The sequence below is a fragment of the Halichoeres trimaculatus genome, unplaced genomic scaffold (assembly GCF_033239565.1).
Source record: "Halichoeres trimaculatus isolate MK-OKI-2021-1 unplaced genomic scaffold, fHalTri1.1 fHalTri1_scaffold_15, whole genome shotgun sequence".
Classification (NCBI taxonomy): Eukaryota; Metazoa; Chordata; class Actinopteri; order Labriformes; family Labridae; genus Halichoeres; species Halichoeres trimaculatus.
In genome coordinates, this window is record NW_027437193.1 from 23,238,190 (window position 1) to 23,253,551 (window position 15,362).

Consider the following 15,362-nt stretch of genomic DNA (forward strand, 5'->3'; position numbering starts at 1 on the left):
TTATGGGCTAGCTAACACTGAGACATTGTAACACAGCCTGAGAAACCTTGCTCCAAAACTTCAAAAACACAAGATCAATACACATACTGTATATTTCTCAATGTCTGTCTGGCACAGGTATTCACAGAGCAGCAGAAAAAAATCATTTGTGGTTGGAAAAAATAAACAATCAATTATTTTCTGTGATAATTCAGCTCTTGTCTTTGCAGTGAATGAACACATCTTAAAATACATTTGAGGAATAAAAAAAAACAAAAACAGTATATTTAACAATCAAACTTTTAGCTAAGAGAGAAACAATCAAACCCAGATATTATTTTGCTAAATGTATTGTTTTATGTAATTTAAAATATTTATCATCAAAAATCTGTAATCAAATAAATGTTTGCAATTTATGAATCCCTTAACATTCATTATGGTTCTGTTTGAATATAATCAGCTTTGATAACTATTCGTTGGCATTAACCTGGAACACAACTGTCATCAGAAAAGCTCATCAGAAAATCAAATGGATGAAAATTTCACATGGCGTCTAAGCACAAAGTACAATCACATAAATGTTTGGACACTACCTAAAGTTTGAATGCACTGCATGGATAATCAGTTATGTTATATATCACTGGATAATACCTGTTTTTGTTTTTTTTCAAACTCTCTCGTTACTGTTTTTACTTCGTGAGACTGATTTCAGCACGTCTTGCCACCTGCTCAGAATTTGTCATTTCAACAGTCAAGCTCTTTCAAACCAGCAGGTAGACTGCGATCAAAGAGCCCCAGAAGGAGACAGGGAGTCTGTGGGGGCGCTACCAGGTGGCTAATGGTAAACATCATACAGTAATTGCTCTGTGACAAAACTAAAAAATGGAAGGGTAAGAGTGCCTGTTACTCTTAAATGATATACATTTATTCAACGCAAACACTGAAACCACCAACCGCTTTGTAAATAAATCTGCTTGTTCTTATATAAATGCAAGGACATAAATCAAGTTATGTCCTCAGATCTCTGGCATGATTTTCCTCATTTTTCTCTCTTTTTTTTTCAGAAATGTTACAAAGAAAAAAATCTTTAATGTGAAATTGTTTACTTTAACAAAAAGGAGCAAAAAAAAAAAAATACAAATTAAGTACATTATTTCAACTTGAATATGCTGGACTTGAGAACAGCTTATTTAAACTTAAAAAATAAGTGATGCAAAATACCACTGTTTGTTGATGGTATTGAACACTGATGATTTTGGTGAATCTTCCTATTTCCTCCTGTTCCTTATTTCAACCCAGATCACTAATGAAGGGGGCCGTAGAGCCGTAGAGGCTGTTCTTCTTGCACAACTCAACCACCACCTTCAGGGCATCAATTATTCCAACCAGTGCCCTTCTGATCTTTAAGTGAAATTACACCTTGTCCTGGAGCTCTCTGCAGGACACAAGAGGCTCAGCTCCAGAGGGATGTTTTCAGCTCTCTGCTCCTCATTCCAGCCATGGAGTGCCTCTCTGTGTGTGTGCACCTACCCAGCCACAATGTTAAAAACTGAGTTCTCACTCTTTATGCTGGAAATCTACCAAATTGATTTACAAAAGTGAGAAGGCTGTGCACACAGCTTGAAACCTTGAATATATAAATCTCTGTCCAGGAGAAAAATGGGAAGTGATTTTATTACTATTATTTGTTTGGGTTCATTTGACAATATAAGATAAATGCTGGTAAATGGTAAAACCTCTACTTGTAAAAGTGTTTATCTGTATGATGAATTATTTCTCTCCCCACTTCCAAGGAACAATGTCATGCAAAACAGAAATAAATAATGAATATAGTAAATTTCCACTCAAGTTGGATTAAAATATATATCACTTCACTGAATGAAATAATAGTGACAATGTGATATATTCTTTATAGATGAAATGTATATCATCTCATAGCTTTACTTATCAATCTTTCTCAAACATTTTTCAATAAAATTTAACTACAACTGACCTTTGTGAATCGCAACCATTTCATGAGAAGAGGTAAAAAATGGTTTATTCCAAATCTGTAAACAAGAGTGTGCCATACTATGCCTCTGAAAAAAAACATGATTATTAAGGACTGAGATAAAAGTTTCTCTGATCTATGGCATCACAAAAACATCACAACCTCTGTGCCTTCTCCATATAAGGGCCAAGGGATGAGGATTTCAAATTAAAGGTTAAAGCCGATACGTCCTAAGTTATTTAGTTTATCTTTGTCTAAGTGTCATGTCTTATTTGCTGGTTTATTTTTATTTATTTGTTTTCATTATTTTGTGCTGCTGATTTGGCAAACCTTAATGTGTTGTCAAAACATGTTCTTCTCTCCTATATTTAAAAAAAACTAAATAAAATATTATAATATAAAAAAAGACATACTTAGAGTCATCTTTAAAAAGTATGTGGCTCAATTACCGATGTGAGTTATTAGATGTAATTTTATTAATGTCCAATAGGCGGCTAAGCAGGCCGCACAGGAAATGATTAGTGCGTTGCGTCATTTCCTGTAAGGATGTTGAAGTTTTGTAGTTCCTGTGTAGTTGACCTGTCAGCGTTGTAGTACAAGCTGTCACTGCTCAAATTTTGTGAGTTCGTTGCGTCGTTGAAGTTTTCTGCCAGCAACATAGCGAGTAGCAGAGTGTTGGACACGAAGGAGCCGATCATACTAAACGTTGTTGCTGCTGTCGGCTTAAGGACGAGCCAACGGTTAGTCAGCTAGCAGACACTCAAACTGGACTGCTAGCCTGCTAGCTAGCGTCCGTCTGTAGCAGGCAGCTTAGCTGGCTTTTTGCTTTTAGCTAGCCGGGAGACTGGCAGTGCGAGGCTAGGAAGCTCCCACTCCTGCAGAGCAGCATTCCAGACAGAAAGAGTGAACGGTAAGTAAGCAGAAAGTTGTCTGACGTTAGCTCACCTCACTAGCTGAGTTAGTTTGCATGTCGCTTTTAAAGCTCTTTGCCAACCAGCTAAAGCGTCTCATCTGCCAGGGTTTGACATCAAAGCTGTTTACTTTGTGTCACAAGTAAATTAACAACTCCTCTTTCAGCTGTTTCAGTCACGGGGAACTTCTGTGATTACTTTGGACAACTTTGGTGTTGTTTCTGTAGCCTCGCCCACGTTATATGCTAAAATAAACAAAGAAGCAGACATGGGAACATTTTGTGAAATACAGATGCAGCCTTAGGTGCTCAAAGTGGGGTCATGAAGCATGACAGCGGTCCAATACCAAGTTTTTTTTCTCTGTTTTATTTTTTTTATTATTTTATTTGAAAGGTAATAAAAGACCAAAACCGTTTTTCCTTTAGGTCTTTAATCATTCAGCAGTTTTAGAAGTAAGGTTTAGAAGCCAAAGCAGTAAATAGATTCATTAGTAATTTCTTAAAATGTTGATTCCTGATTTATCACTTTTATCACATATCAAACATTTTTCTTCAAGCTTTCTGTGATAGGTGTAAATTTTCATGTGCAATTGCTCACCATCGCCTATATCCCACATGATTTTTTAAAAGAATTTTTGATCAACTGAAATATTGATTATTAGAGTCAATTCATTATTGTTTCCTCCACTGCTTTTATAAAGACACTCTTTTACAAGGTTTAAGTGAATATGTAGAACCACTGTTACAGAGGATCAGGTTATACCAGACTTGGCTCTGTCCTTTTTGTTGCTTTCTTATTTTAGCAGCCTGTTCCAGTTATGATGACAAATGCGGCTCATGTAAATCTTCTCTGTCAGAGTGTGAGAGCCCTGCAGGGCTTCTCGCCCTCATATCTCAGCTGTTTCAAAGAGAGAAAGAAGGAGGGAAGCAGGGGGCACAGATTTGGATCGGGTGTCACCATCACTGGATTGTGCACCATGCCTGTCGCTCATTGTACTGAGTCACTCTTTCATAACTGATGACACAGCAGCACAAGTCCAGCCAAGAGTGGGCAAGAATAAATCACGAGTGCAAAAAGTGGCAAACTAAGAAATTTCCTAACTGGGCCCTCCCTTTAATGACCTGTGGCTTCATCCTATGTGGCGTAATGGAATGTGTGGAATGGGGCAGAGCCGTAACTCCTAACAGGGACATTTGTAAAAGGACAGTGGCCAAAGTGGCGTTTATTTCCGCCTTTGGAGCAGATAAGACAAATTTAATGTGATTACTATGCCAGGTGGTTCAAACTCTGTTTAGAAAATGGAATTTGATCCCAATATTCAATAACATTTATAAATCCCCCCCTGTCCTCCCTGGAAACACAGGGCAATTATAGGCCTCGCAAAAAGACTGATCCTTGAACCTGGACCTTTTCATGAAATGATTTTTAACCCTTTATGACCTACCATACTAAGTCTGCCAGGGCATTTTGTTGATGTGTATTCAACGTAGGAAGTGATGTGAACAACCCTGGTCAGAGTGTAAAGATACTGTAAAGATAAGAAAATTATTTAGGGACAATGTTGGTAATTTTTCATCAGTTCATCTTTCTGTCTCCTCCAGATATCTGAGATCTGAGATAGTTAAAAAAAATCTTTGTAAATTCTAAAAAAAATCACAATACCTTAAATAACTGTAGCTCATGTTGTTCTGGGTAATGGGTTATGCTCCAGAGTAACACTGAAAATCAACGTGTCATTACGTGGTCACATGAAAGTCATCCAGCTGGATGTTGTGTTAAAATAGTGTCAGCTGGAGTCTGGGGAAGTAGAGCTGAGTGATATCTGGTGTTCATTTCATTTGGGTCACTCTTAAACTGTAGTGGAGATATCCCTGAGGTAGAGTTTGTGTGTCAGAGGATGTATGTGCATCAATGAGGGGTTTACATTAGAAACAGGTGGCGTTAGATGATTTTCAGACCAGCTTTAATTACTGGTGAAATTCTTCTACTTTTTTTTGTTAATCCAGTGACCGGCTTCTATTTCATCGAGCTGACCCATGCTGTGTTCTCACTGTCTCTGTCACTGGGTGAAAGTTGACTGTGTATGTGTCACTTGGTGTGACACCCTGCTGTCTATATTTACAGTCTGTCTGCTCTGTGTGCTACGTTATGTAGTCATGTAATCTACACTTCACGACCAGAACATGATGCAGCTTAAAAGTCAGTCTGCATCTGCGTGACCTTTTTGAGTGTTACTCTGAAGTCACAGCAGTGCTTGGTGCTCATGAATGAAACTGTTCTGCTTTGTTACACAGATGGAGGCCCAGAGCTCCAGTGGACTGCTGCTGTCCAGAAAGAGGAGGAGAGATGGCTCCAATGGTGAGACAGAGGAGGGCGAGAGGCTTGGGAAAATCCCCAGATGTACTGTGGTGAGTCAGCTGTCCTTTAAACTGCCACTGAGCAGCCAACGCAACCTTTGCTGTTTTATGCATGAGCTGTATGTGCAGGGGAGGACTCAGGCTGTTAGAGGGGGAGAACACATGAACAAAGATGGCTACACCTGCATGCAGAAGGGCTGCTATCCAGATGGGTTTTTTTTTACATGCAGGGCAGCATGTTTAAAGGTCCCATATTATGCTCCTTTTCTGCAGTTTAAAATGGATCATTGATGTCTTCATGAAATATTAGTAACATGTTTTGGTCCAAAAAGCCAATAAATCAAGCACAGCAGCATTGTTTCCAGGCTCTCATAGCCCCTCTGTTCAGAACGCTCTGATTTAGTGGGCGTGACCTTCATATGTAAATGAGACACCGCTGATACCACCCTGCTCTTCCACGTCACTAAAAGCCTTAATAAAGTGATTTTTGCATAACATGGGACCTTTAATTCTTATCACAAATCAAATTCTCCTTTGAATGGCATCAGGTCATTTTGTTTTTCATTAAACTTTAATTTACAGCTCAAAGGATAGATAACAGTGTCTCCTTGTTAATAATGAGTAATGATGAAAGACATTAAATCTTGGATCTCTCTCTTTCTGTTGGCTCCTTTAGGGATTGAAGAACCCTGCTCCTTTCGCAGATGAGCTGGAACCAGCTGATGGTAAACCCTATGAGAGAGTCAGCATGGACGAGGCCAAGAGGGGAACACCACGTGAGTCTGAGCTCTCCTTTTAAGAATCCATACCTTGGCTTTGGTAATGGCACTGGAATGATACTTGATACCAGGACCTGGTCGGTGCATCTCTAGGTTTTAGATTGACTTTGTATTGAATGAAAAATAAAATGACCTTTACGGGTGCTGCCGACGTCAAGTTGATTGTCTCTGAATCAGAAGGTCAGGTTTACCAGACTTTGGCAAGACACTGAATCCCAAATTGCTCCTGCTGTTATTCAGCAGTGTGTGAATGTGTTTGAATGAGATTAGCTAATACTGATGGTCCCTGAAGCCTCGTTTCCACCAAGCAGTCCAGTTTAGTTCACTACGGATTGTTACGGGTTGGCTCGGTTAAGCCTGGTCCTGTTTGCGTTTCCACACCCAACCATGCCCCCTTGTGGTAGGTGGCGTATAAGCTGGATGCCAACAGCCGCATCAGTTAAAAAAATAAATAGTGTGATGCTACAGCTGCATGACAAAGTGTAGCCCGCTAATAAATCCAACGAACAAAAAAAACATGACATGGTAAACAAAGAGCAACGATGAAAGACATCCAGCATTTCGTTCTCTGGGATCGGCATGCGGCTCTTTGTGACAAAGCGCAATCAAGTTTTGTTTCAGAGGAGACTGTGTACCACCCAGGAGAAATACAGCCACTGTTGCACAGCAAGTGATGATTCTATTGACCAATCAATGGACAGCAGTGTTGTAGCTCCTCCTTGTTGGATCTGATCAGTGTAGTCTGACACCTCTACAGAAGGGTCCCAAAAAAGTGGGACGTTTTGTCTCCGTTATTTGGGGAACTGATCCAGAATTATTCAGTGGAAACGCTGTAAAATGCATGCCGTATACAAACCGAACTGAACCCCTTGGTGGAAATGGAGCTTTACTGTAGCAGCCTCTCCCCTCAGTGTGTTTCATTGCTGCTTGTCTCACCTCGTCTCTCTTCGTTCAGTCGACAGACCGGTGCGGGTGTACGCAGATGGTATCTTTGATGTCTTCCACTCAGGACATGCCAGAGCACTCATGCAGGCCAAAGGTCTATTTCCAAACACACACCTCATTGTTGGAGGTAAGTGTGAGTCTGTGTCCGTGTGTGTCTCTATTACTGTTACTTTTTCCCCTTGTCATGGACCACTTCTCAGCATCTTTTTGATTTTAAATAAAATTCAAATCAAGATGGCTTGGTTAGAACTTAGAGAACCAAGAACTGGTTAAATTTACATGTCTGTGTTCACCAGTTCTGTGGTTTTTCTCTGAATTAAAATGACTGTACTGGGGTCTCTGATCATTGTTAAAAATCAGAGCTCAAGATTAATGACATGCACAAACACAGAAACAGGCTGCTTTAAATCTCATCAGAACAATGAAATGCACTTAGTGATATCAGTTATGTTTAATTTGAAGTGTGCAGTGATGCCCTGACCCACAAATACAAAGGCTTCACGGTGATGAACGAGGATGAACGCTACGACGCCATCAGACACTGCCGCTACGTGGATGAAGTGGTCCGAAATGCTCCGTGGACGTTAACGCCCGAGTTCCTCGCAAGACATCGAGTGAGTTGAAAAAAGTTCAGAAAAGAAAACAACAGAAACAGCTTCATTTGGTGAATTCAATAGTGGAGAGCACCTGTCCATGTTTCTGCTTCTTTTAATGGTTTTAAGTTATTAGTATTAACTTTCTAGATGTGGACACACTCTGTTGACATGTGTTTCTATGACCTCTAGATTGATTTTGTTGCCCATGATGACATCCCATACTCCTCGGCAGGCAGTGATGATGTGTACAAGCACATTAAAGAAGCTGGTAAGTGAGAAAGTAGCTGACAATAATGAAACAGTTTAGTTAGCTCTACTGCTTTAACACATGAAGAAAACTGTGTCATTCTGCACTACGGAAAATATTCAGAGTCATTTAAATGAACTTTGTATTAACTCGGGTTGTGCAGAGTAGTATTGTGAACTGGCTTTGGTACTTTTATGTACCAAATGTATGTATGTGCTATGCATGCACATACTCTCTATGAATCACTGAGTGTGTGCTGAGAATACAGTGGCTGTGATGGGTTAGATAAGTGTAGATACGAATGAACACAAATACTAAAGAGGGAAGAAAGGAAAGAGATTAAGAGTGTATTCACACCTCTAACTCGTTTGCTTTGTTCTGATTCAGGGGCAAAAACGATACAATTGTTGTGGTTGTCACCTGGTTTGTTTGTGTTTACAAGGCGACAATCTGTTGCGGTCCAAAGTAGTATACAAAAGCCACGTGCTATCGATTTTTTTCTCTCATTGGTCAGAAATCACACCAGAAGGGTGGGGAGTTTCTTTATCATCAGTCATTCATTCATTCATGTTCTTACCCGCTTTCCACAGGGAGGAACAGCCATGGCGCATCAACAATGTGTGTAGCTAATTAGCGTTCTAGTGTTTATCTGGCTAATAGTGCGTGTATATGATCAATGTATGTAGTTTTTAAGAGTCCGGACTGCGTTAAACCACTTTGATAAGGCACTTCATTTCTTTACTGCTCCAGGTGAGCCCAAGACTCATTTTCTTCAGTTCTCTAGCCTTCTCATCTTCTGCTGCTGTGGTTGATTCTTCAACTCCTTCTTCCTCTGCTTTTTTGACTGTACAGTTGTCAGCGTTTACATATGCCCAAATGAACTGGGGTTTCTGGTGGGCTGCTCATTTTTTCTGAACAGCTGCCCTAAATGATCCAGGTGTGAATACACCCATAAATACCACCTCATATAAGAGGTAGATAAGTTTAGGTTAAAAAAAATTACGACTGCAAGATGATACCCAAAAATGTTCCTCACATAAAGAGGTACTTAGAACAAGAGCTTGGAGCTGATTTTTTATTATTTATTTTTTTTAAAAATTATTTTTAATTTAATAACAGGTGAGCATTCAAACAACCTATCATACATGGCAATATAGTAACATAACATCAAATAAGAAAACAAACAAAAAACAACAACAAAGCAAACCCCCCCCCCCAAAAGAAAAAAAAAATACAACAAGACAAAATAAAATATAGGATCTCTTCAAAAATTCAATAAATGAATTTAACTAAATTGAATTATTTATAACTAAATAAATTTGAATAAATTTACAATAGCATCACAAGAAGGTATTTTTTGGAGCTGATTTTTAAATCTTGATGTGTTGAGATGTAAAGCTAATACTTACAACATGCAAAACAAATGTGTTTTGATTTCTGTGTTTTTTTGTTTTCTTTGTCACAAACCTTTGTCAGAATTGTTTTTTCATCTCAGTGACCACTTCTGCTCTCCACAGGAATGTTTGCTCCAACCCAGCGGACAGAGGGCATCTCCACTTCTGACATCATCACACGCATCGTCCGTGACTACGATGTGTACGTCAGACGCAACCTGCAGAGAGGATACACAGCAAAGGAGCTCAACGTCAGCTTCATAAATGTATGAAACTGAACTCTGGGAGGCTTAGGTCCTGACCAGCGTACAGTTGTTTCAGTGATGTAAAAGCTGTGTGAGGGTACATGAAACTATCACCACTCATTTTGTAACCTATGCTGTCTTCTCTCTTCTCAGGAGAAAAAGTACCACCTGCAGGAGCGCGTGGACAAGGTGAAGAGGAAGGTCCGGGATGTGGAGGAGAAGAGCAAAGAGTTTGTCCAGAAGGTGGAGGAGAAGAGCATCGACCTCATCCAGAAATGGGAGGAAAAATCCAGAGAGTTCATTGGCAACTTTCTGCAGATGTTTGGCCCTGAGGGAGCTCTGGTGAGGATGTTGTTTTTTTTAATCACTGTCTGATTAGGAAGAGGGACAAACAAAAGCATCCTTATTTACACTGCTGACGGCCTGGGAATGTGAGAGGAAGGTTTTATATTTGTGATCTTCTCTAAGTATGACAGAAAGTTTACTGTAGAGCAATTTAGTGAGAGGCCTTTTCTGATTCGTTTAGAGCTTGAAACACAATAAAGGTCATGTGATTTTTGAACATGATGCAAATACTTTAGGCGTGTGCTTTCAAAGGCAATACATTTGTTTCACCTCTGTTCTGGTTTGAGCTTAACAACAGACTGCCTGAAGGTATGAAAATCGTGAGCCTGAAGGCGTTCATCAAGCAAACACACCTCTTGTCTACAAATAGAAACTGCAGAGGTCTGTGAATTTCATTTCAGCTGGTATTTAGGTCTGTATGTCAGTGAGAAGTTTCAGTTTGATTTTATTGTTTGTAGATTATTTTCAAAACAATTTTTTAGAGGTGTTATTATCCACCCTTGAAAATGTGTTCCTGAAATCTAAAAGGAACCAAATGCAAAAAACAGCTGCTCAAAATCTTTTAGATCAACAGGTCTAATGCGATTTGTATAAAAAGTTAAGGGTTAAAGCAAGAGGTTACCAGCAATATCTGCTGGACTCTTCACAAGCCCTGAGCAGTAACTTCCTGTTGATTCACTAATCTAATTCAAATTCCCTCCCTCCCTCCGTGTTTCAACAAGTCATGCCTCTTTCACTTCTGCTTCGCTGTAATATAATCTGCAAGACAACACACTGCTGTCAGAACTTCATTCCAGTGCTTTTGTTGAATTGCAGTGGGCTTAAGCTGGCATAAAATGTGGAATTAGACACACTCATGGCATCACACTTTGTCCCAAACAAGTTGTGCCTTTAATTATTACAATTGAGGAAAATGTCTGCTTTCAGTTTTTTCTAGTGTCTTTTCCGCAGTAGAGTTTCACTAAACTATGATGTTAATATAATAATAATAATAATAATAATAATAATAATAATAATAATAATAATAATAATAATAATAATAATAATAATCACAATCATAATCATAAATACATTAATACAATAATAAAAATCAAAATAAATAAAAGATAATACTAAATAATTATAATAATAAACAAAGGTCAGCAAACAATCAGTGAACCAATAAAAGCTAATCAGGGGTACACCCTCTAAATGTATAGTAAACACATGAGAACACAACAGCAGGAGAGAAGAACCCAGCTTCAAAGACAGAGACCTTTAAGACCAGAGAAAATAAGAAGGAAAGAAATGATAAGAAAGACAAAAACAACTTTGGTAATAAAGAAGACAAATAAAAGGAGATCAAAGTTATTATAATAGCAGTGAAAGCCAAAAGCAATAAAATAAGATTTTAAGTTTATTAAACTGGTCACAGGAAACTCATAAATATAGATACAACAATAAAATAAAACAGTCATTTAATGTAGAGAAGAATCAAATCAAAGTAAATAAAGCATTTAAAGATTAATTGATTAAACAATAAAAAAGTAGAGGCAAGTAAGAAGGCGTTAAGAAGACAACATGTTGGGTTTTCTCCACTCATGCCCTCAATGAATTCTGGGTAAGCCTTGTAGAAAGGTTGGCAGAAATGCAGATTCACAGGAGAGGAAGACTGCTTACACACTCTCTAATGTGACTGTGGGTCTTAAAACTCACAGACAGAGAGAAAAACAACCTTTAGGATCGATGAGTCGGGGTGTGGGAGTGGGACTCCAGGAAGTTCCTGACTACAAAGCCAGCTGTTTCCATCTACTTCCAGACTTTATGCTAAGCTAGGATAACGACCTGTTGGCGCTAACTTCACATGTACTGCACTTAAGTGCTGTCTGTCATCTATTAACATGACCTCTGGATATTTTTTTATGTGGGACGGATGTTTGAGCTGATTTGATTTGTGAGGACAGCTCTTTGTCTCTGCTCAGTTTTTGATACAGCCCACCTGACGACTCTGGGCTCTTTCTTCAGTTCATCAGTATTCTTTCCTTCCTCTTTGATTTCGTTATTTCTAAAACAACTTTAGATGAGACCAGATCAGACAAAAGCAGTCATACTGTTTTACAATAAAATTCCCTTCAGTTGCTGAGTTTAATCCCACACCCAGCTGAAAACAGAGCACAACTTCAAATGTTACCAAATCTGTGGCTAAAAGCACAGAGCTGAACTGATTTTAAGGTCACAGCAAACAGATGTGACTCAGCGTCTGTTCTTGACCCCTGAGGCTGCAGTAAAGCGCCTGTTGATCGAGTGATATAAGAGATAATCTCCTTTGTTTCTCTCTCCGTCCACAGAAACACATGCTGAAAGAAGGGAAAGGCCGCATGCTGCAGGCCATCAGCCCCAGGCAGAGCCCCAACAGCAGCCCCACTCGAGAGGAGCGCTCCCCGTCTCCCACCTTCCGCCTCCCCTTCTTCACTAAGGCCTCCCCTCCTCCCTCCCCTCCCTCCCACCACAGCGGGGCTCGTGGGTACCTCATCAGTGATGATGATGATGATGAAGACGATGAAAATTAGAGCAGTTTTAACCTCACCGCTCTTTCCCGGGCCTCGGTCAGTTCAAACTGATCTGTTGAGGAACGCAATTTTCACTGAGCTCCTGCTTCTTTATCCTTTCAGTTTATGATTTTACTTTGACCTTTAGCGTGTCACTTTCATGTTAACCATGACAGCCAGTCACAGATTTTGTTTTTAACAGCCAGTTTTATCCTTTTTTTGTTCTGTGTATTGGTCAGTAAAAGTTTCCACTAGTCACCTGAGTTATTTGAATTTAGTTTAATTCATCACAGTCACTTTTGATGTTTTTTAGTCCCTCGCTGTCCGTTAGGAATATGCGTGGCTTTAACACTCTGTATTCTTATGTCAGTGGCGATGAGGTGTAAGTTTGTGTTTTTTTTTTGTCATGGCTTTCTTTAGCAGGAGGGCTCACAGGTTTTTGGTCACATGTTGGATCAGCACATTGAGTTTGGTGTGGGAGAGGTTAGCTGATACCTTGCGGAGACACTGCTGAATATCTGTGGTGGGGAGTTTTTCAGAGCAGGTTAAAAACTGGACATTTTAATGATCTGCTCACACGCGTACTAACAACAAATCAACTTGTCTTTTTTAATAATGGGGGGAGAATCCAGATTATGATCTGAGCTGAAGTGTTAAGTGTTAATAATGTCTGCTAAACAGCATCTTTTTCCCCTATCAGTTTGCCTGCTTTGGGGGCTGCAAGTGTGTGTGTGTGGGTGTGTGTGTGTGAGTGCATGTTTGTGAGTGTGCAAGCTCCTACATAAGCATGTTTAAAATGTCTGACACCAGAACACTTCATGGACCTGGGATCAGCTTTGACTTCCAGTAATAAATTAACCTTTAAATGTTCAGTCCTCGAAAGACGAGTTCCAAACTGGATGTGGTTGTTTTTGAGTTAATGCAGATGTGCAAATACTTATTTTTGTAGCTTTCCTCTTTCCTTTCTTTGTCCTGTGCACAGAGAGCAATCGTAGTCGTGTAGAAATGCTTTACAGGCTGAGCAGTGGATCAACATGATCACAGATACAAGACTTCTATGTATTTTTGTAGTGCGGACTCTGCATCACCTGGGCCTGTGGAGGAACAATAAACTTCATCTGAAAGTCATGATTACTGAATTAAGTATCACATCTTTGCAGTGATCTAAGAACTGTTTAAACATCCTGCTTTTCAAGAAATCTTTCGGCGGGTCGAGCCACAAGCACATGACTGAAGCCTGCAGCACACCATGGCAAAGTAAAAGGTGTCCCAAAACTTCCAAATCATCATCATCATCATCAGGCCAGAGGAGAATATTTGTCAATGAGGGATTCAGTTTTATGCACCGATGAGACCCTGGAACAACATTTTCTGTTAAAACCTACCTCCTTCCTCACTGTTCCCGAAGACGAGCACAAAGTTTGAGGGTTTTTCCCTGTTTTTCTGAACTGAGCCATTGTTGCAGCACTGACGTAATATGACTGGGTCAAATACTTGTTGTGGTGTGCATCTCCATTGATTCAGCATGTCTTGTGTTTCCTGTATAACTGTTGAAAGTGTCCCATCACAGGTGATCTAAGAACAGGCTCCTGTCAGACGACTCAAATATAAATGTTCACAGATGTCAGATTGATCTTTGAGGCTCGGTCTCCAAAAAGCACTTGTTAAAGTTTGACTCTGTTACAGGGACTAGAACTCCCTGTGATCTTATGGGTTAAAATCAGATTTCAAAGTTGGAAAATCACTGCTGACAGTACAATAAGTGCATAATGAGCTGCAGAAATCCAGCCTAGATTTTGGTGCTAAGCTACTTTTGGGGCAGTCTCACCTTGATTCTTGTGGAATCTCTTCCTTTAAATCAGTGTGAACTTCTCATGAACAGCATGTCCACGTTACCAGTTCCTCTTGGTAAAGACTCCAGTGGTAAGCCAACAGCAGCCACTACTGCAAGATACAAATGTAAATGTTTTTAACAGCAACTGTTTTAATATTGTTTTATTTGACTGTTTGGGGTTTATTTTTGTTTTGTGTCCTGGATGTAGAGGAAAAGTGAGACAGGAGAAATGTATTAAACATGTTGGCCAAAGCATTTTTGATCTTAAGCTTTTAATTTGTCCTTGAACACTGACTAGTACTTGCACACAAATATTGTCCAATATGTAAAAACAATACTGATGAGGTATCATCAAATCCTCATGCTTTGTGTATAACTTAAAACATAATACTCAGTCTACCCACATGAAAACAAAGGAACCAAAGGGGACACATCAAGGAAACTAGGTAAAAAGAAATCGGTATTTTCTATTTTAATTTGATCACTTGTTTACCAGAAAAATTAAATTTCTGCTGGGTCACCCTTTTTTTCTTTTTCTTTGGTTGGCTCCCTCACAGATGGTGCAAAAACACTCAAGTGAAATGTTAGACACATGCACATTTATTTTTGTTTTTGTTTTTGTAGAAAAAAAAATATGGAAAAAAGGAAAAGTCTTTCCTTTAAGTCACCTTCTGAAGTGACCAAAGAAAAACTGAACTTTTTGAGGTCATTTTTCTCAAATTCTGCATTTCATTAGTTTAACAATTAATTAATTAATTTAAAGAAGTGTGATTTCTTCAAAAACTACAGAAGAAGAGAGGCTGAAACTTTCTGGGTGTCTTAGACAGAGGAGTCAAAAGTATTCACATTCATTACTCAAGTAGAAGTATAAATACTAGGGTTTAAAAAGACTTTTGAAGAAGTTGAAGTATCAACTCAAGCTTTTTACTTAAGTAAAGGTGTAAAAGTACTGGTTTCAAAACTACTTCAAGTATGAAAGTAAAAATAACTTAAAGGGGGAAAAATGCCATTAAGATCAAAAGCTTGGACTGTGCCACAGGAGCCTATAGTTCATATAGTTCATCCCTCTCCTGAGTCTCTGCCACAGACATCTTCATATTATGGTCTGTTATGTCTTTGCTGAAGTGTGGCGTTATTTGTGTCATGAGCAGGTGTGATGGATCACATACAAACTAATAGGATATTGGAATAGTTGTACGTTTATACATCTCT

The 15,362-nt window shown here is 39.1% G+C and overlaps 1 protein-coding gene across 1 annotated transcript; it reads left to right on the forward strand.

The window, feature by feature from the left end:
* Positions 1-2,523: 2,523 nt before the first annotated feature.
* On the forward strand, positions 2,524-14,423 carry pcyt1aa (phosphate cytidylyltransferase 1A, choline a). Its single transcript, XM_074689343.1, has 9 exons — positions 2,524-2,879; positions 5,175-5,288; positions 5,914-6,013; positions 6,972-7,088; positions 7,424-7,575; positions 7,747-7,825; positions 9,322-9,464; positions 9,597-9,785; positions 12,116-14,423. Exons 2-9 carry the CDS (start codon positions 5,175-5,177, stop codon positions 12,335-12,337), a joined length of 1,116 nt encoding a protein of 371 aa, XP_074545444.1. The 5' UTR covers positions 2,524-2,879; the 3' UTR covers positions 12,338-14,423.
* The last annotated feature ends 939 nt before the right edge of the window (positions 14,424-15,362 follow it).